The 24,647-nt window shown below is 43.5% G+C and overlaps 1 protein-coding gene across 1 annotated transcript; it reads left to right on the forward strand.

The window, feature by feature from the left end:
• Window positions 1-3,984: 3,984 nt before the first annotated feature.
• Window positions 3,985-23,289, forward strand: smpd1 (sphingomyelin phosphodiesterase 1). The gene is made up of 9 exons (XM_090226312.1): window positions 3,985-4,663; window positions 10,734-10,852; window positions 11,106-11,307; window positions 13,376-13,656; window positions 13,736-13,906; window positions 15,387-15,558; window positions 16,884-16,960; window positions 21,368-21,513; window positions 21,776-23,289. Exons 1-9 carry the CDS (start codon window positions 4,445-4,447, stop codon window positions 22,228-22,230), a joined length of 1,842 nt encoding a protein of 613 aa, XP_090082438.1. The 5' UTR covers window positions 3,985-4,444; the 3' UTR covers window positions 22,231-23,289.
• The last annotated feature ends 1,358 nt before the right edge of the window (window positions 23,290-24,647 follow it).

Consider the following 24,647-nt stretch of genomic DNA (forward strand, 5'->3'; position numbering starts at 1 on the left):
ATCAGTGGGTTAGTGATACAGATATGTGGGTTAGTGATACAGATCAGTGGGTTAGTTATACAGATCAGTGGATTAGTGATACAGATCAGTGGGTTAGTGATACAGATCAGTGGGTTAGTTATACAGATCAGTGGGTTAGTGATACAGATCAGTGGGTTAGTGATACAGATCATTGGGTTAGTGATACAGATCAGTGGGTTAGTGATACAGATTAGTGGGTTAGTTATACAGATCAGTGGGTTAGTGATACAGATCAGTGGGTTAGTGATACAGATCAGTGGGTTAGTGATACAGATCAGTAATAATTAACTTAAATAGAGGTATTTGCGTTGTTTATTATGACATTAACAATGCTCTACATCAGACTTTATATAACTTATCAATGCTTATAAAACCACGAGTCCCAAATAATATTCCCTACGTAGTGCACTACTTTTGGCCCCGTGGTCAAAAAGTATCACACTATAAAGGGAGTAGGGTGCACTCTGGAACCAGTATAGTGCCTTTAGGTTGTTTTTGCTGCCAGTTGAAATCTAGAGTCTCCATATTATTACATTTAAACAATGATATCCCATCCAACTACCTCATCTCATTATTGTTATTCATTTATTTTGTTGCTCCTTTGCCACCCCAGTATCTCTACCTGCACATTCATCTTCTGCACATCTATCACTCCCGTGTTTAGCTGCTAAATTGTAATGACTTCGCCACCATGGCCTATTTATTGCCTTTACATCCCTAATCTTACCTCATTTGCACACACTGTACATAGACTTTTCTATTGTGTTATTGACTGTATGTTTTGTTTATTCCATGTGTAACTCTGTGTTGTTGTTTGTGTCGAACTCCTTTGCTTTATCTTGGCCAGGTCTCAGTTGTAAATGAGAACTTGTTCTCAAGTGGCCTACCTGGTTAAATAAAGGTGAAAATAAAATAAATGTATAAAATATCATTCAGTCTTTGGCAGATGGTTGACTGAGAGTGCATCCCAAAGGGCACTCTAATTCCCTAGTGCACTATATATACAGAATAGGGTTCCATTTGGAACACAAACCAAAGGGCACCCTAATTCCCTAGTGCACTATATATACAGAATAGGGTTCCATTTGGAGCACAACCCAAAGGGCACCTTAATTCCCTAGTGCACTATATATACAGAATAGGGTTCCATTTGGAACACAACCCAGGACAAACAGAAGTAAAATAACAAAATGGCCGTTGTTGCATCATGCTTGTCTGTAGCCTGTAGACCCTCAATGTCTGTGTTTCTGACGAGGAGATTAGATTAAATAGTACATGGTGCATGTTGGAAATGCTAAATTGATCAGGTTTGAAGAAAACAAAAATGTAATAGTTTTCTTATTGATGGAAAAGTAGACCTTTACTAACCATTCCCATATAACACATATAACATATAACACATATCATTAAATATAACACATATCATTAAATATAACACATATCATTAAATATAGCACATATCATAAAATATAACACATATCATTAAATATAACACATATCATTAAATATAACACATATCATTAAATATAGCACATATCATTAAATATAACACATATCATTAAATATAACACATATCATTAAATATAACACATATCATTAAATATAACACATATCATTAAATATAACACATATCATTAAATATAGCACATATCATTAAATATAACACATATAACATATAACACATATCATTAAATATAACACATATCATTAAATATAGCACATATCATTAAATATAACACATATCATTAAATATAACACATATCATTAAATATAACACATATCATTAAATATAACACATATCATTAAATATAACACATATAACATATAACACATATCATTAAATATAACACATATCATTAAATATAACACATATCATTAAATATAACACATATCATTAAATATAACACATATCATTAAATATAACACATATCATTAAATATAACACATATCATTAAATATAGCACATATCATTAAATATAGCACATATCATTAAATATAACACATATCATTAAATATAACACATATCATTAAATATAGCACATATCATTAAATATAACACATATAACATATAACACATATCATTAAATATAACACATATCATTAAATATAACACATATCATTAAATATAACACATATAACATATAACACATATCATTAAATATAACACATATCATTAAATATAACACATATCATTAAATATAACACATATCATTAAATATAACACATATCATTAAATATAACACATATCATTAAATATAACACATATCATTAAATATAACACATATCATTAAATATAGCACATATCATTAAATATAACACATATAACATATAACACATATCATTAAATATAACACATATCATTAAATATAACACATATCATTAAATATAACACATATCATTAAATATAACACATATCATTAAATATAACACATATCATTAAATATAACACATATAACATATAACACATATCATTAAATATAACACATATCATTAAATATAACACATATCATTAAATATAGCACATATCATTAAATATAACACATATCATTAAATATAACACATATCATTAAATATAATACATATCATTAAATATAACACATATCATTAAATATAACACATATAACATATAACACATATCATTAAATATAACACATATCATTAAATATAGCACATATCATTAAATATAACACATATCATTAAATATAACACATATCATTAAATATAGCACATATCATTAAATATAACACATATCATTAAATATAACACATATCATTAAATATAACACATATCATTAAATATAACACATATCATTAAATATAACACATATCATTAAATATAACACATATCATTAAATATAGCACATATCATTAAATATAACACATATAACATATAACACATATCATTAAATATAACACATATCATTAAATATAGCACATATCATTAAATATAACACATATCATTAAATATAACACATATCATTAAATATAGCACATATCATTAAATATAACACATATCATTAAATATAACACATATCATTAAATATAACACATATCATTAAATATAACACATATCATTAAATATAGCACATATCATTAAATATAACACATATCATTAAATATAACACATATCATTAAATATAACACATATCATTAAATATAACACATATCATTAAATATAACACATATCATTAAATATAGCACATATCATTAAATATAACACATATCATTAAATATAACACATATCATTAAATATAACACATATCATTAAATATAACACATATCATTAAATATAACACATATCATTAAATATAACACATATCATTAAATATAACACATATCATTAAATATAACACATATCATTAAATATAACACATATCATTAAATATAACACATATCATTAAATATAACACATATCATTAAATATAACACATATAACATATAACACATATCATTAAATATAACACATATCATTAAATATAGCACATATCATTAAATATAACACATATCATTAAATATAACACATATCATTAAATATAACACATATCATTAAATATAACACATATAACATATAACACATATCATTAAATATAACACATATCATTAAATATAACACATATCATTAAATATAACACATATCATTAAATATAACACATTTAACATATAACACATATCATTAAATATAACACATAGCATTAAATATAACACATATCACTAATTATAACACATATCATTAAATATAACACATATCATTAAATATAACACATATCATTAAATATAACCCCTTGGACCATAAAGGAAAGAAGCCTTCAGGCATTATTGTGTTTTAATCCTCATTATTTTTTAAATTTAAGGTATGTAATGTTGACGTTAAAAATCCACCGACGAACATAACGATTCAACGACTGATTAGTAGTAATTAACCAATTGAATGGCTCCAATCTGAACCAGAGAACGCGTTTATATCACACTGTAAACCGGTTCTGTCATGTGATCAGTCAGCTGACCTCTGTACTGGCTCATAAAACAAGGCAGTCATCGGGCCATTCGTTTGTGTTTGTTTGTTGTTCAGCAGTTTTTGGGTGTTAGACCCGAAGGTTTCTCTGTCGATTCAGCAGCACTCGAGTTTGTCACTTATCGATTATATTTATTGCAGCGCTGTAGACTTTTATAAAGAGGGAAACAAAGCTGTCATCACAGCGCTTCCTGGTTTTTTTTATTACATCGGTGTTGCAACCAAACAGAACACAACAGCTGCGAATGCAAACTTGGTTATTGCGTGATAGCTGACTAGTTAACTAAGCAACTAGAGGTTTTAGAAAAAAGCAATTTGGATGGTTTATTTTTGTAACTTATTTTTCAACTATTGGACTGAAACATTGTTTTGAATCCCTTTCGGCGAGCTGACTTCGCTGTTGAGCAGAACAATGCGCTTCGCACCTCTCCCCTGCGCCGTGGGGTTGCTGTGTTGTGTTCTGCTGTTGTGCTCGATACCGTTGGGGACCTCGTTCCCCGTGCAGGACGAGGGGAAACCGGGCATAACGTTTCTGGAAGAGGTCGGGCGTCTCCGGGTCGGGTTCAACTGGCGGAACCTGACCTGTCCGGTGTGCAAAGTCCTCTTCACCATCCTGGATGTCGCTCTGCTGGTAAGATGGAACCCTATTCCCTATATAGTGCACTAGACCAGAGCCCTATGGTACCCTATTCACTATGTATATAGTGCACTACTTTAGACCAGAGCCCTATGGAACCCTATTCCCTATATGGCCCTTGCACCCTATTCTCTCAATGCAATCTTAGGGCTCTTGAACTAATAACCTGCGCTTACACGATTAGTACACTGTAAACGCCTGGCGCGATTGGTGCATGTAGGGCAGGGAGAACGACTGCATGTCGGTACTAGCATGTGGGGCAGGGAGGGAGAACCTAAAAGCTGTAGGATGGGGATGTCCAACACTTTCCCCGCGAGTTCCAGACCAGTGCTGTTTCTCTGTTCTTCATTAACTGCACCCATCTGCAGTTGGTCCCTGATCTAAAAGGGAAGGAAAAACATCTGCAGAACTGACTTTTCACTGAGTTCAAACAAAGCAGTGTGCCAGGGAAGTTGTCTTCATAAAACCATGACTCAGTTGAGACACGTTCCAGAAGTCACAAAGGTCTTGGCAATTACAGCTGATCATTTGACTTAGTGCAGCTGATCATGTGACTTAGTGCAGCTGATCATGTGACTTAGTGCAACACCTAGCCTTGACCCGGTTCTGTGAACTAAAACGGTTTATCTATGTGACCTTGAGTTGGCAGAGCTTTATCAAACTAGCAATGCCAATGGGCAAGCAATATTGGCCTACCAAGCAAAAAGCCATTTTTCTCAGTTCCACTCTGAGCAGTTACTACCTTTTTGCTTGGTCGGGCAGAATAGATGGGTTGGTTGTTGAGCAACACAACTGATACGGGGGCTAGATGAGGTTAAACAGGGTTGGTGGTTTAGCAACAACTGATACAGGGGCTAGATGAGGTTAAACAGGGTTGGTGGTTTAGCAACAACTGATACAGGGGCTAGATGAGGTTAAACATGAGGTTAAACCCTCCCGGGCCACATCGATGTGCGCGCATCAATTTTGTGACGTCAGCTAACCTGTCTGTCTTTCAAAGGGCACCCTGTTCCCTATATAGTGCACTACTTTAGACCAGGGCCCTATGGCCCATAGGGAATCGGGGGGGGCATTTGGGACATGGATGTTCCATGATACTTCATCCTAGTAGCAAGCACTCCAGGCCTGTTCATCTGTCTGTCAACTAAGGTAGCTGAAATGACGAGCAACCAAGATCACACTTTCTTATTTTTTGTTAAACTAGGGCACAAGGCGATCTGTTGTCTGAAGACAACTGAAAGTAACACAGATTAGAGGCCTGACGAGAAGACGGCTCTGTGGTTTGGCCTGGTGGGGAGTGAACGTCACTGAGGCTAACGGTGTGCTTTTGGTTGACACTGCAGATAGTCAGATCTCAACGTCGCGCTTCGTCCCCATAACAAACAAGAAGGGTTGTGATAGGGTAATGTTTCCGGTCTGCTTAGGCACCAATGAGATGGCAGCTGGGTCTGATTAGTTCATTGACTGTAGAGGAACCAGATACCAGCTGGGTCTGGTCTGATTAGTTCATTGACTGTAGAGGAACCAGGTACCAGCTGGGTCTGGTCTGATTAGTTCATTGACTGTAGAGGAACCAGGTACCAGCTGGGTCTGGTCTGATTAGTTCATTGACTGTAGAGGAACCAGGTACCAGCTGGGTCTGGTCTGATTAGTTCATTGACTGTAGAGGAACCAGGTACCAGCTGGGTCTGGTCTGATTAGTTCATTGACTGTAGAGGAACCAGGTACCAGCTGGGTCTGGTCTGATTAGTTCATTGACTGTAGAGGAACCAGGTACCAGCTGGGTCTGGTCTGATTGGTTCATTGACTGTAAAGGAACCAGGTACCAGCTGGGTCTGGTCTGATTGGTTCATTGACTGTAAAGGAACCAGGTACCAGCTGGGTCTGGTCTGATTAGTTCATTGACTGTATAATATGAACCAGGTACCAGCTGGGTCTGGTCTGTTTAGTTCATTGACTGTATAATATGAACCAGGTACCAGCTGGGTCTGGTCTGATTAGTTCATTGACTGTAGAGGAACCAGGTACCAGCTGGGTCTGGTCTGATTAGTTCATTGACTGTATAATATGAACCAGGTACCAGCTGGGTCTGGTCTGATTAGTTCATTGACTGTAGAGGAACCAGGTACCAGCTGGGTCTGGTCTGATTAGTTCATTGACTGTATAATATGAACCAGGTAAGAGCTGGGTCTGGTCTGTTTAGTTCATTGACTGTGGATGAACCAGAAAGGAGCCAATGAAATGTCTTTCTCTCGTCTGTCAACCTAGGGTTGTGAACCTGGTTAGTAGATTCACAAAATCAGGAGGGAACAAGCAGAGAATCTGGACTCCTCCCATCAGGATTTTGATTATTATATATTTTTATTGCAACCTTAATTTATATCATATCTGAGGAAATTAGTGGTTCTCTCCTGTCCCATGTACAGTGATGTGGTGAGCGGGCTGTGGGAGAGGCCTGTATCAGTCTAACCTCTCTCCTCACTACTTCCTGTCCCATGTACAGTGATGTGGTGAGCGGGCTGTGGGAGAGGCCTGTATCAGTCTAACCTCTCTCCTCTCCCATGTACAGTGATGTGATGATGAGTGGGCTGTGGGAGAGGCCTGTATCAGTCTAACCTCTCTCCTCACTACTTCCTCTCCCATGTACAGTGGTGTGATGATGAGTGGGCTGTGGGAGAGGCCTGTATCAGTCTAACCTCTCTCCTCACTACTTCCTCTCCCATGTACAGTGATGTGGTGGTGAGTGGGCTGTGGGAGAGGCCTGTATCAGTCTAACCTCTCTCCTCACTACTTCCTGTCCCATGTACAGTGATGTGGTGGTGAGTGGGCTGTGGGAGAGGCCTGTATCAGTCTAACCTCTCTCCTCACTACTTCCTGTCCCATGTACAGTGATGTGGTGAGTGGGCTGTGGGAGAGGCCTGTATCAGTCTAACCTCTCTCCTGTCCCATGTACAGTGATGTGATGAGTGGGCTGTGGGAGAGGCCTGTATCAGTCTAACCTCTCTCCTCACTACTTCCTGTCCCATGTACAGTGATGTGATGATGGGTGGGCTGTGGGAGAGGCCTGTATCAGTCTAACCTCTCTCCTCACTACTTCCTGTCCCATGTACAGTGATGTGATGATGAGTGGGCTGTGGGAGAGGCCTGTATCAGTCTAACCTCTCTCCTCTCCCATGTACAGTGATGTGATGATGGGTGGGCTGTGGGAGAGGCCTGTATCAGTCTAACCTCTCTCCTCACTACTTCCTCTCCCATGTACAGTGATGTGATGATGAGTGGGCTGTGGGAGAGGCCTGTATCAGTCTAACCTCTCTCCTCACTACTTCCTCTCCCATGTACAGTGATGTGGTGAGTGGGCTGTGGGAGAGGCCTGTATCAGTCTAACCTCTCTCCTGTCCCATGTACAGTGATGTGGTGAGTGGGCTGTGGGAGAGGCCTGTATCAGTCTAACCTCTCTCCTCACTACTTCCTCTCCCATGTACAGTGATGTGAGTGGGCTGTGGGAGAGGCCTGTATCAGTCTAACCTCTCTCCTGTCCCATGTACAGTGATGTGGTGAGTGGGCTGTGGGAGAGGCCTGTATCAGTCTAACCTCTCTCCTGTCCCATGTACAGTGATGTGGTGAGTGGGCTGTGGGAGAGGCCTGTATCAGTCTAACCTCTCTCCTGTCCCATGTACAGTGATGTGGTGAGCGGGCTGTGGGAGAGGCCTGTATCAGTCTAACCTCTCTCCTCACTACTTCCTGTCCCATGTACAGTGATGTGGTGAGCGGGCTGTGGGAGAGGCCTGTACAGTCTAACCTCTCTCCTCTCCCATGTACAGTGATGTGGTGATGAGCGGGCTGTGGGAGAGGCCTGTACAGTCTAACCTCTCTCCTCACTACTTCCTGTCCCATGTACAGTGATGTGGTGAGCGGGCTGTGGGAGAGGCCTGTATCAGTCTAACCTCTCTCCTCACTACTTCCTGTCCCATGTACAGTGATGTGATGATGAGTGGGCTGTGGGAGAGGCCTCTATCAGTCTAACCTCTCTCCTCTCCCATGTACAGTGATGTGGTGAGTGGGCTGTGGGAGAGGCCTGTATCAGTCTAACCTCTCTCCTCACTACTTCCTCTCCCATGTACAGTGGTGTGATGATGAGTGGGCTGTGGGAGAGGCCTGTATCAGTCTAACCTCTCTCCTCACTACTTCCTCTCCCATGTACAGTGATGTGGTGAGTGGGCTGTGGGAGAGGCCTGTATCAGTCTAACCTCTCTCCTCACTACTTCCTGTCCCATTTACAGTGATGTGATGATGAGTGGGCTGTGGGAGAGGCCTCTATCAGTCTAACCTCTCTCCTCTCCCATGTACAGTGATGTGGTGAGTGGGCTGTGGGAGAGGCCTGTATCAGTCTAACCTCTCTCCTCACTACTTCCTCTCCCATGTACAGTGATGTGATGATGAGTGGGCTGTGGGAGAGGCCTCTATCAGTCTAACCTCTCTCCTCTCCCATGTACAGTGATGTGGTGAGTGGGCTGTGGGAGAGGCCTGTATCAGTCTAACCTCTCTCCTCACTACTTCCTCTCCCATGTACAGTGGTGTGATGATGAGTGGGCTGTGGGAGAGGCCTGTATCAGTCTAACCTCTCTCCTCACTACTTCCTCTCCCATGTACAGTGATGTGGTGAGTGGGCTGTGGGAGAGGCCTGTATCAGTCTAACCTCTCTCCTCACTACTTCCTCTCCCATGTACAGTGGTGTGATGATGAGTGGGCTGTGGGAGAGGCCTGTATCAGTCTAACCTCTCTCCTCACTACTTCCTGTCCCATGTACAGTGATGTGATGATGAGTGGGCTGTGGGAGAGGCCTGTATCAGTCTAACCTCTCTCCTCTCCCATGTACAGTGATGTGATGATGAGTGGGCTGTGGGAGAGGCCTGTATCAGTCTAACCTCTCTCCTCACTACTTCCTGTCCCATGTACAGTGATGTGATGATGAGTGGGCTGTGGGAGAGGCCTGTGGGAGAGGCCTGTATCAGTCTAACCTCTCTCCTCACTACTTCCTCTCCCATGTACAGTGATGTGGTGAGCGGGCTGTGGGAGAGGCCTGTATCAGTCTAACCTCTCTCCTCACTACTTCCTCTCCCATGTACAGTGATGTGAGTGGGCTGTGGGAGAGGCCTGTATCAGTCTAACCTCTCTCCTCACTACTTCCTGTCCCATGTACAGTGATGTGATGATGAGTGGGCTGTGGGAGAGGCCTGTATCAGTCTAACCTCTCTCCTCACTACTTCCTGTCCCATGTACAGTGATGTGATGATGAGCGGGCTGTGGGAGAGGCCTGTATCAGTCTAACCTCTCTCCTCACTACTTCCTCTCCCATGTACAGTGATCAAATCAAATTTATTTATATAGCCCTTCGTACATCAGCTGATATCTCAAAGTGCTGTACAGAAACCCAGCCTAAAACCCCAAACAGCAAGCAATGCAGGTGTAGAAGCACGGTGGCTAGGAAAAACTCCCTAGAAAGGCCAAAACCTAGGAAGAAACCTAGAGAGGAACCAGGCTATGTGGGGTGGCCAGTCCTCTTCTGGCTGTGCCGGGTGGAGATTATAACAAAACATGGTCAAGATGTTCAAATGTTCATAAATGACCAGCATGGTCGAATAATAATAATAATGATAATAATAATAATAATAATAATAATGCAGAACAGTTGAAACTGGAGCAGCAGCACAGTCAGGTGGACTGGGGACAGCAAGGAGTCATCATGTCAGGTAGTCCTGGGGCATGGTCCTAGGGCTCAGGTCCTCCGAGAGAGAGAAAGAAAGAGAGAATTAGAGAGAGCATATGTGGGATGGCCAGTCCTCCCATGATGAGTGGGCTGTGGGAGAGGCCTGTATCAGTCTAACCTCTCTCCTCACTACTTCCTCTCCCATGTAGAGTGATGTGATGATGAGTGGGCTGTGGGAGAGGCCTGTATCAGTCTAACCTCTCTCCTCTCCCATGTACAGTGATGTGATGATGGGTGGGCTGTGGGAGAGGCCTGTACAGTCTAACCTCTCTCCTCACTACTTCCTGTCCCATGTAGAGTGATGTTAATGAGGAACGTGTTGCGTGGGCTGTGGGTGAGGCCTGTATCCGTCTCCACCTGGCTGAAGAGCGGGTCTGTCGTCAAATCACAGAGCTGTTCAGAGATGACTTCATCAGGTAGGCTTGGGATTGGTCCTGATTATCTAACATCTTCTTTTTAATGCGTAAATCATGTTTCCTGGTGTTCTATCATAAGTTTGCTGCAGTGCATGGTGGGACAGTGAGTGAATACACCTAGCCTCTGAAGAGATGCTGTCCTCAGCATTTATTTAAAGAGGTGATGTGCTCGCTGCACCTGGACCACATGCCTTTGTTTCCATGGAGACGGGCAGGTGTAAGTAATGGTTATGTCCTTCCTCCTGTTTTTCAGGGCCTTGCAACAGTCTCTGTTGTGGCCGTCGGAGGCCTGTGCTCTGCTGGTTGGGAGGTCATGCGGACGCTTCGATATCTATGCCCCCTGGAACGTAACCCTACCCCGGATCCCCAAACCCCCAGTCACCCCGCCCGCACCCCCCAAGCCTGGAGCACCACAGAGCAGGGTCCTCTTCCTCACAGACATACACTGGGATCAGGTTAGTCAAAAATGTGGTAGGGCAGTTTTTCCAGACCTCTCCTCGGGAAGATGTTTCACTGTGGTTGTAGTCCTGAACTAGCTCATCTAATTCATTAATATGTTGACCGGGTGGGGGTGGTCTGTTACCAGAATACTGAAACGACCCTGAGTTTCTAAGCGCGGACACTGCCGTTCAAACATGTTTTTGCGGCACTGTCGATAGCGGCCTGGACTTTGGGCTAGAAGGCCGAGGGTTCGGGACCTGCTCCCTGCCTGTCATTACAACAGTAGCAAAATTAGCATAAGTAATACTGGATTGCATTTCTGCATAATTTGGTGCGTCTTGTATTTCGCGATCAGCTGGAAGACGGTGTCTCTTTTTGGTCAGTCGAGGAAAGGGAGAACACAGAGGGCTGTTGAGGCGGACCCTCAGTCTGCTCCTGCTCTCCCTCCGCAGAGACGGACCCTCAGTCTGCTCCTGCTCTCCCTCCGCAGAGACGGACCCTCAGTCTGCTCCTGCTCTCCCTCCGCAGAGACGGACCCTCAGTCTGCTCCTGCTCTCCCTCCGCAGAGACGGACCCTCAGTCTGCTCCTGCTCTCCCTCCGCAGAGACGGACCCTCAGTCTGCTCCTGCTCTCCCTCCGCAGACTGACCATCAGATGCAGGCACCATCAGCCCAGTTAAATAAAAATAAACAACTATTTAAATGTCTGCTCACTCAGCTGAGCCTCATAAGTAATACAACAACAGATCTATTACCCGTGTGATCATATAGTCTACCTCAATGCTGAAAGATAAAAAAAATATCTATATTTGAGTTTATTTTTAAATGGCCTGAAAAACAATGCATTGGCAGCAAAGCCAATATGCAGCGATAATATATCGGGCCTCTAGCTTACTGTACAAACCTCATTGATCCAGAACTGTTTTTAATTGGTTAATGTTGCATAGGCTTCCCCCCCCCCCCTAAAAACTATATATATATATATATATATATACACACACACACACACATCTGAGCAGTAGATCTCGGTTTGACTTTGATCTTGACTCGAAGGTTAGTGATCACTGTTCTAGAGTTTTCCCTACAATTGTGATCTAACGCAAAATGAGCCACTTCCAATGCAACATACCGAAACAACGAAGTCTGCAAGAGGTTTTGTTGTAGGCAGGACTCATCGCATTGACACTCATGACTCAGCACGTACTCCACAGAGCTGCATTAGGCCTATATGTAAATATTCCTTTGCCATATATAGATCTGTGCCATTCACTTTGAACTGGACTGTGTTTACAACATGAGCGGTCGTGAGTAGATGCGCTTGTTTTGCGATCAAAGCGAGAGCTGCATGTACCTGTACATTTGTTCATATTATTTGCTAGTTAGTGAGTTATTAGCCCAGTTATAGATCATTTGTAGTCGGCAATAGGGGAATGGTTGTTTCCTGCAAGAGAACAAAACATGTGCGTTTTCTAGACATCTTTGAAAAAGCAAGTCGGGTAAATGGCTTTTATGTCTTAAAGGGGCAGTGTTGTATTTTGAAAGGGGCTTGAATAAGCCAAGTAGCCAATAGGCAGAAAGTATCATTTGTCTGATTCTCTGTAGTAACGATATGGGGAATAATGCATTTAATTTTGTAAAGTGGTTTCTTGCATCAAACGCATAATCAATCACCTTGTCTAAAGGACAAGAGGATTAAACAGGTTGTCACACCCTGCATTTTTTTAATCCCCTCCCCCAAAACGTCTCATGGAATGTAGGTCTACATTGAACACCACACATTGGCTGCTACTGTAGGCTGAATGATAGAACAGCTGTTTCCATGGTAAAATGTTATGGGATGCATTTTCTCCATTGTTTTTGATGGTAGGCCTCTCTGATAGACATGACCTTTTTGAACACCCATTACAGAAATAAATTTACCTTCAGCTAACGCAAAATCTCTTCACGCGTCATTCATTGTGGCCAATCATTATTCCTGTTCTGTAATATGTCTTGTTTTATATGGCCCCCAGGAAGAGTAGCTGCTGCTTTCGCAACATTAAAATACAACTCTAATGTCCATCCCGGTGTTATTTGTGAACAGGACTATGCAGTGGGCAGCTCTGCTGACTGTAAGGACCCGCTGTGCTGTCGTAATGAGTCTGGATCTCCCAGCTGGAATCAGAGAGCGGCTGGGTTCTGGGGCTCCTACAGTAAATGTGACCTGCCCCTGAGAACTGTGGAGAACATGTTGGAGAACGCAGCGCGAACCGGACCGTGGGACTGGGTCTACTGGACAGGAGACATACCTGCTCATAACATCTGGTCTCAAACCAGGAAGCAGCAACTGTCTGAACTCACCGTTGTCACCAGACTGATCCACAGGTACACAATCGTGTGTGTGTGTGTGTGTGTGCACGCACAAGTTGAATGGTAACTGACCACCTTATTTTTCTCTCTGTAGTCACCTAGGTAACTTGAAGGTGTACCCGGCGATCGGTAACCATGAGAGCACCCCGGTCAACAGTTTCCCCCCGCCGTTCGTCCATGGCAACCGGTCGTCGCGCTGGCTCTATGACACCATGGCCGAGGAGTGGGCGCCATGGTTACCAGAACAGGCCCTGAAGACTCTTAGGTCTGATAATGATTTAACTAGAGAATCTTCTAGTTCACTATAGTTCTTAATTTATAATTTTATTTTATTTTAACTAGACAAAAACATTGGAAACTGATCCCAGATTTGTACTTATCGGAAACTGATCCCAGGTTGGTTGGTAGGATCCAGACAGTCATCTGTAGTGGTGAGATAGTGATTGGTAGGATCCAGACAGTCCTCTGTAGTGATTGGTAGGATCCAGACAGTCCTCTGTAGTGGTTGGTAGGATCCAGACAGTCATCTGTAGTGGTTGGTAGGATCCAGACAGTCCTCTGTAGTGGTTGGTAGGATCCAGACAGTCATCTGTAGTGGTGAGATAGTGATTGGTAGGATCCAGACAGTCCTCTGTAGTGGTTGGTAGGATCCAGACAGTCCTCTGTAGTGGTTGGAAGGATCCAGACAGTCATCTGTAGTGGTTGGTAGGATCCAGACAGTCATCTGTAGTGGTTGGTAGGATCCAGACAGTCATCTGTAGTGGTTGGTAGGATCCAGACAGTCATCTGTAGTGGTTGGTAGGATCCAGACAGTCCTCTGTAGTGGTTGGTAGGATCCAGACAGTCCTCTGTAGTGGTTGGTAGGATCCAGACAGTCCTCTGTAGTGGTTGGTAGGATCCAGACAGTCATCTGTAGTGGTTGGTAGGATCCAGACAGTCATCTGTAGTGGTTGGTAGGATCCAGACAGTCATCTGTAGTGGTTGGTAGGATCCAGACAGTCCTCTGTAGTGGTTGGTAGGATCCAGACAGTCCTCTGTAGTGGTTGGTAGGATCCAGACAGTCCTCTGTAGTGGTTGGTAGGATCCAGACAGTCCTCTGTAGTGGTTGGTAGGATCCAGACAGTCATCTGTAGTGGTTGGTAGGATCCAGACAGTCCTCTGTAGTGGTTGGTAGGATCCAGACAGTCCTCTGTAGTGGTTGGTAGGATCCAGACAGTCCTCTGTAGTGGTTGGTAGGATCCAGACAGTCATCTGTAGTGGTTGGTAGGATCCAGACAGTCCTCTGTAGTGATTGGTAGGATCCAGACAGTCATCTGTAGTGATTGGTAGGATCCAGACAGTCATCTGTAGTGGTTGTATTCCCCTGCTCAGTCGTTGCATGCGTCAACCAATGGTTGTGTGCTACGTGAATGACTGCATTTGGGCACTAGATTGATGTAGTTTATGTTAAACACCTATCCAGGTATCAGGTTGTTGTATCCTATGATGTGGTTAGCTGATATGTTAAACTCTCATAATGTGGTTAGCTGTTAAGTGGGGAAAACTGTGGAAGACTCATTTCAGTTGAATGCATATAGTTGTACAACTGACTAGGTATCTGGCAGACGTATGCCAGATCTCACAATCCCTGGATCAGCTGAACGCATACAGTGTTCAGACCCCTTCTCTTCCACAGTTTGTTACGTTACAGCCTTATTCTGAAATGAATTTCCCTCTCCCCCCCCCCCCCCCTCTCCTCTCTCCAGGCATGGTGGGTTCTACACGGTAGAGGTCCAGCCAGGTCTTCGAGTGGTGTCTCTGAACATGAACTTCTGTGCCAGGGAAAATTACTGGCTGATGGTCAACTCTACTGACCCTGCTAACCAGCTCCAGTGGCTGATCCACATACTACAGGCCAGTGAAGAGAAGGGAGAGAAGGTGAGGAGAGAGTGATAACCCACTCCACTGTCTGGTCAATATACTACAGGCCAGTGAAGAGAAGGTGAGGAGAGAGTGGTAACCTTCTCCACTGTCTGGTCAATATACTACAGGCCAGTGAAGAGAGGGTGAGGAGAGTGATAACCCACTCCACTGTCTGGTCAATATACTACAGGCCAGTGAAGAGAAGGGAGAGAAGGTGAGGAGAGAGTGATAACCTTCTCCACTGTCTGGTCAATATACTACAGGCCAGTGAAGAGAAGGGAGAGAAGGTGAGGAGAGAGTGGTAACCTTCTCCACTGTCTGATCCACATACTACAGGCCAGTGAAGAGAAGGGAGAGAAGGTGGGGAGAGAGTGGTAACCTTCTCCACTGTCTGATCAATATACTACAGGCCAGTGAAGAGAAGGGAGAGAGGGTGAGGAGAGAGTGATAACCCACTCCACTGTCTGGTCAATATACTACAGGCCAGTGAAGAGAGGGTGAGGAGAGTGATAACCCACTCCACTGTCTGGTCAATATACTACAGGCCAGTGAAGAGAAGGGAGAGAAGGTGAGGAGAGAGTGGTAACCTTCTCCACTGTCTGGTCAATATACTACAGGCCAGTGAAGAGAGGGTGAGGAGAGTGATAACCCACTTCACTGTCTGGTCAATATACTACAGGCCAGTGAAGAGAAGGGAGAGAGGGTGAGGAGAGAGTGGTAACCTTCTCCACTGTCTGGTCAATATACTACAGGCCAGTGAAGAGAGGGTGAGGAGAGTGATAACCCACTCCACTGTCTGGTCAATATACTACAGGCCAGTGAAGAGAAGGGAGAGAAGGTGAGGAGAGAGTGGTAACCTTCTCCACTGTCTGGTCAATATACTACAGGCCAGTGAAGAGAGGGTGAGGAGAGTGATAACCCACTCCACTGTCTGGTCAATATACTACAGGCCAGTGAAGAGAAGGGAGAGAAGGTGAGGAGAGAGTGGTAACCTTCTCCACTGTCTGGTCAATATACTGCAGACCAGTGAGGAGAGAGTGATAACCCACTCCACTGTCTGGTCAATATACTGCAGACCAGTGAGGAGAGAGCGATAACCCACTCCACTGTCTGGCCAATATACTGCAGACCAGTGAGGAGAGAGTGATAACCCACTCCACTGTCTGGTCAATATACTGCAGGCTACAAACGGGAGGAAGATTTGGGAAGGGGGGAGTGAGGGATGAGAAGAGGGGTGTAACTAACCTGTAACCATTGTATCTTTCTCTCTCTCATGGCTGTCTCACTGTCCCCCTCCCCCTTGTCTCACTGTCCCCCTCCCCCTTGTCTCGCTGTCCCAGGTCCACATCATCGGTCACATCCCCCCTGGTCTCTGTTTGAGCAGCTGGAGTTGGAACTACTACCACATCATCAACCGGTAGGAAGAGATGGTCAGGGATGTGAAATTTGCCATTTTGAATCCAATATAGGGGACCTAAGTGATTCCCGGTGTAGATCCCGATGGGGGGGCTTTGAGTTACGGGAAGGGGGCGGGGGTCTTTGAATCACTATTGGCTGTCAGTGAATGAGTGATGTGCGTTTGGACCAATCCCGGCTGTTTCCAAGGCTCAGCCAGTCGTTCACATGACAACAGAACGCAGCGCCCGACTGAAGAGAGAAGAGACTTGTCCGTTACAGCAGCGTATCTCCCTGAACGGTAACTGAGGTAACGGTGGGTGAGACCGGGGCGAGGTAACGGGTGGGGGCGAGACCGGGGCGAGGTAACGGGTGGGGGCGAGGTAACAGGTGGGGGCGAGGTAACGGGTGGGGGCGAGACCGGGGTGAGAAGGTGATGAACCGGATTTCATGAGCTGTAACCGAAAAACAACCAGCTTTTGGAGAGTTTGAGCTGAAGGAGAAAGTGGTGGAACAAGTATGATTAGCATCGTTAAGTATCAGGTTAGCTGGATCGGTTTCTCCGTTAGATAACTTATCCAGAGAAATGTTGAGCAACATTAGCCAACTTAACTGATCAAATAATTTAGTTTATGGTGTGAAAAATGAGCTGGCTGATTGTCAGACAGCTGACGTTACAGCAGCAGATAAGGTAACGTTAATACAATAAAGAATTGGCTAGGTTACTAACTGGTAACGGTATGACTCCTTGCCGTTCCTCAAGTTATTACGCGTTAACGTTAGTTGCTTACCGGACCCTGGAAATCTGTGAAGTTGACAAACGAATGGTTTCCCTCTACAGTATGTGGTACATTTTCAGAATGAGAGAATTCGGTGAAAATGAGGCGTTGTTTGTTAAACCGTTAAGTGTAGCTGGAGCTGGGCCTGTCTTAAACTGGATGCCACTATAGAGGTGAAAGACCACACACTTTCCCTCTACTTAAATACAGTGGTATAAAGGGCTATGTTAAGTGTAGCTGGAGCTGGGCCTGTCTTAAACTGGATGCCACTATAGAGGTGAAAGACCACACACTTTCCCTCTACTTCAATACAGTGGTATAAAGGGCTATGTTAAGTGTAGCTGGAGCTGGGCCTGTCTTAAACTGGATGCCACTATAGAGGTGAAAGACCACACACTTTCCCTCTACTTAAATACAGTGGTATAAAGGGCTATGTTAAGTGTAGCTGGAGCTGGGCCTGTCTTAAACTGGATGCCACTATAGAGATGAAAGACCACACACTTCCCCTCTACTTCAATACAGTGGTATAAAGGGCTATGCCAGATGACCTGCCTGAAAGATCAATTATACCGTCAACTGGTCTCATGCTCTGCTGGCACATAGTACAACAGATGTCCACAGGCAGAACGTGTACAATGTAAATATGTTCAGTGTAGCCCCAAAGATATTGCTCTTGTTTTGAATTTGACAGTAATACGTGAGTGAGGGGGGGGTTATTACATTTCTTTCTCAGTGAACTTTATTTTTGCTCACATGTAGCCTTGTGCACTGGGTTTGTCTATAGTGGCCACTATAATAGAGCAAAAATAGAATTTCTGTTTCTACTTTAAGATGCCCCCCCCCCCCCCCCCAAGTGTAATATTTAGGTGTGTCTGTGTGTGGTCACAAGCGTTCTATTATAAAGGCTGTCATGGCTAACTGCAATATTACTGTCGTTTTTTTTTTCTCATTTCAACACCGATACCGCTTATTGGAGGACCAAAAAAAAGACTATACTGATTAATCGAATGAATTTATTTATGTATATTTGTAATGATGACAATTACAACAGTACTGAATTAACTTAATATAATACATAATCAATTTAGTCTCCAAAGAAACATGTTTTAAAAAAAACACTGGAGAAAGTAAAAGTGCAATATGTGCCATTTAAAAAAAATTTAAAAAAAAAAGCTTTCAGTTCTTTGCTCAGAACATGAGAACATATGAAAGCTGGTGGTTCCTTTTAACATGAGTCTTCAATATTCCCAGGTAAGAAGTTTTAGGTTGTTTATTATAGGACTATTTCTCTCTATACCATTTGTATTTCATATACCTTTGACTATTGGATGTTCTTATAGGCACTAGAGTATTGACAGCGCAATCTCGGGAGTTGATAGGCTTGAAGTCATAAACAGCGCTGTGCTTGAAGCATTGCGACGAGCTGCTGGCAAACGTAGGAAAGTGCTGTTTGAATGAATGCTTACGAGCCTGCTGCTGCCTACCACCGCTCAGTCAGACTGCTCTATCAAATCATGGACTTAATTATAATATAATAAACACACAAATACGAGACTTTGGTCATTAATGTGGTCAAATCTAGAAACGATCATTTCGAAAACAAAACATTTATCCTTCAGTGAAATATGGAACCGTTCTTGGTCTTCACACCATTCGCAACGAGCCAGGCGGCCCAAACTGCTGCATATACCCCGACTCTGCTTGCACAGAACGCAAGAGAAGCGACACAATTTCCCTAGTTAAGTCCCCTTACACTGTGTACAAGACAGTAGTTTTGGAATTGTTAGTTAGATTACTTGTTGGTTATTACTGCATTGTCGGAACTAGAAGCACGAGCATTTCGCTACACTCGCATTAACATCTGCTAACCATGTGTATGTGACAAATAAAATGTGATTTGATTTAATATTGCCTGCTAACATGAATTTCTTACCTAATATGCAGGTTTAAAAATATATACATGTGTATTGATTTTAAGAAAGGCGTTGATGTTTATGGTTCGGGCAACGACTTTTTTTTTTTTTTTTTTTTTTTGGCGAATGCGCTTGTTAAATCACCCGTTTGGCGAAGTAGGCTGTGATTCGATGATAAATTGAACAGGCACCGCATCGATTATTTGCAACGCAGGACAAGCTAGTTAACCTAGTAATATCATCAACCATGTGTAGTTAACTAGTGATTATGTTAAGATTGACTTTCTTCTAAGATAAGTTTAATGCTAGCTAGCAACTTACCGTGGCTCCTTGCTGCACTCGCGTAACAGGTGGTCAGCCTGCCACTCGGTCTCCTCGTGGAGTGAAATGGAATCGGCATCCAAAAAATGCCGATTGTAATGAACTTAAAATCAGCCCTAATTAATCAGTCATAACATTGAGTTGCTTTCTTTACATTTTTTTTTTTAGCTGTGAGTTAGGTTCACATTAACCACTTTGACACAGACTGATCATGTAGATTGTAGTCTTTAACTTAGTTAAACCCTGCATTTCCCCCTAGCAGGGACTTGTTTTGCGTGTTTCAAAAAGTATCACCATTTTGGACCCTCACCAGTTGGCATCACTGTCTGCGTGTGTTCATGTAACAGTCCTCCTATCCTTGGTAGCCACTGCATGCAGAGGCACCGCCATGGGTGGGCCTAGGCCCATCTACTTTGGAGCCAATCAGAATGAGTTTATTTATTTATTTTTTCCCACAAAAGGACTTTCTATTACATACAGAAATATTCCTCAGTTTCCTCTGTCACGGTGGCTGGTCTCAGACGGTCCCACATGTGAAGAAGCTGGACGTGGAGGTCCTAGGTTAGCATGCTTGTGAGGCCGGTTGGATGTCCTGCAAAATTCTCTAAAATGACTGGCCTATGGTTGGAATTCTGGAAACAGCTCTGGACATTCCTGCAGTCGGCATTGTACGCTCCCTCAACTTGAGACATCTGTGGCATTGTGGTGTGTGACACAACTGCACATTTTAGAGTGGCTTTTTATTGTCCCCAGCACAAGGTGCACCTGTGTAATGATCATGCAGCTTAATCATCTTATTGATATGCCACACCTGTCAGGTGGATGGATTATCTTGGTAAAATGGAGAAATGCTCACTAACGGGGATGTAAACACATTTGTGCAGTAAATGAGAAGCGTGTTGTACGTCTGGAACATGTCTGATCTTATTTATTTAGTCTCAAAACATGGGACGTGTTTTTTAAATATTTTTTGTTCAGTGTGTTCCCGCCATGATTGTGTCGTTGATTCTTCACAAAAAAATACAGTTTTATATCTTTATGTTTGAAGCCTGAAATGTGGCAAAAGGTCGCAAAGTTCAAGGGGGCCGAATACTTTCGCAAGGCACTGTATCTATCTATCCCAGACTGGTACCAATCTGTCAGTTAATTTATTTTATATAGTCATGTGGACTCCAGACCACATTCAGTTCTGTCACTGGTTCTCACACCTCTCCTCCGGGACCCGTTCCTGAGAACACCGACTAACCAGCAAGCCCTTGACTAGATTAACCCCGGTGAGCTAGTTCAGGGCTTCAGCAAAATAGTCAAGTCTTTTCCTGAGGGAGAGGTTTATGAACTAGTTCTTTCTGACTGTAGTTCTGGATCAGATTTGTTCTGCTGTGCGTGGTTTTAAAGTGTGTATCCGTCTGTGTCTAGGTATGAGGGTACGATCACGGGTCAGTTCTTCGGCCACACGCACATGGATGAGTTTCAGATGTTTTATGATGAGGCGACGATGACTAGGGCCGTGGGCGTGGCCTTCATCGCTCCCTCCATCACCACCTATGTCAACCTCAACCCAGGTACATGCGCACGCACACACACACACACACACACACCTCAACCCGGGTCAGACTCTATAGCCACCGATTGCCAGACCCCTGCCCTGACCTCACCCCTGCCCTAACATCCCCTCACCCACACTTGAATTTGTTGCCTCTCAATCAGAATGTATGGTCTCTTCTACTCTGTCACGAGGACAAGATCTCAAACTGTTGTATAGTCATGTACTAGAGACAGAAAACAAATCATAGAGCTTCTCTAAATGTTGTTTCCGGTTGCCAGGTTACCGGGTCTACCTTGTCGACGGTAACTACAAGGGCAGTTCCCGGTTTGTTCTGGACCACGAGACGTATATCTTAAACCTTACAGAGGCTAACCGACAGCCTGAAGGAGGGGTCTCCTCCCTGCTCCCCACCACCTCACAACACGCCATCTTCCACCCTGACCCAAACCCCAAATGGACCCTCCTCTACCGTGCTTCCGAAGCCTACGGCGTCTCATCCCTGTTCCCGTCGGACTGGGACGGGCTGATCAGGACCTTCCTCCAGGACGACCGTGTGTTTCAGCGGTTCTGGTACCTCAGACATAAAGGCCATGTGTCAGAGCCCTGTATAGACGCCTGTAAGACGACCGTTGTCTGTTTCCTACGTTCAGGCAGATATGACGAGCTGGAGCAGTGTGACCTGTTGGAGTTCGGGGGAGATATGGTTTCAGCTGTTAGGAAGACACTGTGTTGAACAGAGATGATGGGGGGTGGGGTTGGTTAACTTTGAATGTTGGTCATGTTGTCACCAACTGTTCAAGACATTGAATGTGATTCTGGGTAAGTGAAATGTCATGGAACACTGGTTGATGGTCTGGTTCTTTTGGTTCAACCTGTCTGTCCAATCAGTATCTGCGTTGTCAGAGGACATTTACTGCTAGTGAATGTCAAAATAATGGGAAGAAAAAAAACGATTTAGATGTTTTCAAGTTTTGTTTTTACAAAGACAGAACGTTGAGTCTCTTCACTGAGGAGTTGAGTCCTGAAGTGTTCATAGTGAAGTCTCCAAAGGGTTGCATTGATAGTGTTACTGCATTCATTTAGCCTAATAGATTTCATCACGTTGCGATAGAGTTGAAGGTGTCTATGCTCAGTCCGGGGCGTTTTCAGAATGACCGGCTCAGCCCGGGGCTTTTTCGGAAATGACCGGCTCAGCCCGGGGCGTTTTCGGAAATGACCGTCTCAGTCCGGGGGCGTTTTCGGAAATGACCGGCTCAGCCGGGGGCGTTTTCGGAAATGACCGGCTCAGCCCGGGGCGTTTTCGGAAATGACCGGCTCAGCCCGGGGCGTTTTCGGAAATGACCGGCTCAGCCCGGGGCGTTTTCGGAAATGACCGGCTCAGCCCGGGGCGTTTTCGGAAATGACCGGCTCAGCCCGGGGCGTTTTCGGGAATGACCGGCTCAGCCCGGGGCGTTTTCGGGAATGACCGGCTCAGTCCGGGGCGTTTTCGGGAATGACGGGTCTTAATTTTCTGGTTTTGTGAAAGCTGTTTTAGGAACTGCTAACTCACCTTGCTGTCCAGATTTTATTATTGAACCATTTTCAGCTCTGTATTTGTCTTCAGTGAGTTGTTTGCACATGTTGTGAAATGAATATACTGGTGATTTTCAGAGTCTACTACACCAATACCTTCCACTCTCATTCAGCACTTTAATTTCTGCTGTGGATTGTCCTGTGTGTGTAACATGTCTGTAATTATTAAAAATATGATAATTTTTGTGAATAAAGATGCATTTTGAGATTTACTTAATTCGTTGCCCTTATCTTTCTGGCCCAGTGAGTGGAAAGAAGTGGAGGGCGCTCAACTGATGTGAATCGAGGTGCATTTAAAAAAAAAGAGATTATCATTGCAAAGCTCAACATTGTTTTTATTGATACAACTATTATGGTTGGCGTTTCAGCCTTAATCAGAACTTGTGAGTCAAAGTGGCTAGTTCATATCGGTCTCGACGCTGAGAGCTGTATGCCTAAAGGCCGGGACCGGAGAGAACCCTCTGTCCTGTGGAGTTCACAAAGCATATTGCATGTAACGGTTGCATGGTCAAGCTAGGTAATGTTTCAGACTGCCAGAAAAGAACAAAGTCGCAAAGAAAACAGGAGCTGCCTCCACTGTTCCAACACCATTTCAACTTCATCGAATCACCTACACTTAGTTTATTAGACTGACCGTAACTAAAACACACCACAATTCAGTCCACTCAACATGAGCTAAATAGCGTATTGATTTGTGTTAAAATTAAATAAAAGTTGGCTCACTCTTTGTAGAGAAAAGCCAATGCCATTTTGACACTGTCATAGTACAAGCTTTATGTTGTCCTAGGCTACCTGGCTAAAATGCTTGCTCGCTAGCCTAACTTCAATGGACAACAATATGCCAGGCCAGCTAGTTAACATTTAGCCTTCTACATCTAGCTACATATTGACCTTCCATCCTCTCAGGGGCACAACAATGTATGAATTAATGGGTGGATCAGAAATCAACTTTAAAATCATTGGCCAGTACGGAGAATTAAGTAAAACCACAAGTCCAAATCCCTATCTCCATCCATGGCTAATTTAGGAAAGGGATGATTTTTAGCTAGCTACTGGAGGACAACACAAGATGCAACAATTCAGGTTTTTTTTCAGTCAGTAATGTTTAGTTTCTGAGGCGATTAGTCTGAAGCCAAGTCTAAACTGGCTTCCGTTCCTTTCTTTTTTTTTGTGAGTGCCAGGACCATCCACAGCTGAGTTCACTCAGCTTAACTCTTACTTGAATTTTAACGTGAGGCCATGTTGTGTTCTCTACACAGACTGAGACAGAGGTGCTGTTGTGTTCTCTCTGATGCATTCTCCGGTGAGAAAATTATTCAGCCTCGTGAATTGAAGGATTATTTAATGGACACCATGAAAATCACATTTATATAGCCCTTTGTACATCAGCTGATATCTCAGTGCTGTACAGAACCCCAGCCTAAAACCCCCAAACAGCAAGCAATGCAGGTGTTGAAGCACGGTGGCTAGGAAAGGCCAAAACCTAGGAAGAAACCAGGCTATGAGGGCTGGTCTGTCCTCTTCTGGCTGTGCCGGGTGGAGATTATAACAGAACATGGCCAAGATGTTCAAATGTTC

This window comes from Oncorhynchus mykiss, chromosome 29 (genome assembly GCF_057628025.1).
Source record: "Oncorhynchus mykiss isolate SJ-2025 chromosome 29, ASM5762802v1, whole genome shotgun sequence".
Lineage (NCBI taxonomy): Eukaryota > Metazoa > Chordata > Actinopteri > Salmoniformes > Salmonidae > Oncorhynchus > Oncorhynchus mykiss.

Coding starts and splice junctions, on each gene's coding strand:
- smpd1 (XM_090226312.1), top strand. CDS start 4,445: ATGCGCTTCGCACCTCTCCCCTGCGCCGTGGGGTTGCTGTGTTGTGTT. Junction 11,308..13,375: donor CAGACATACACTGGGATCAG/GTTAGTCAAAAA, acceptor ATTTGTGAACAG/GACTATGCAGTGGGCAGCTC. Junction 15,559..16,883: donor GTGAAGAGAAGGGAGAGAAG/GTGAGGAGAGAG, acceptor TCGCTGTCCCAG/GTCCACATCATCGGTCACAT.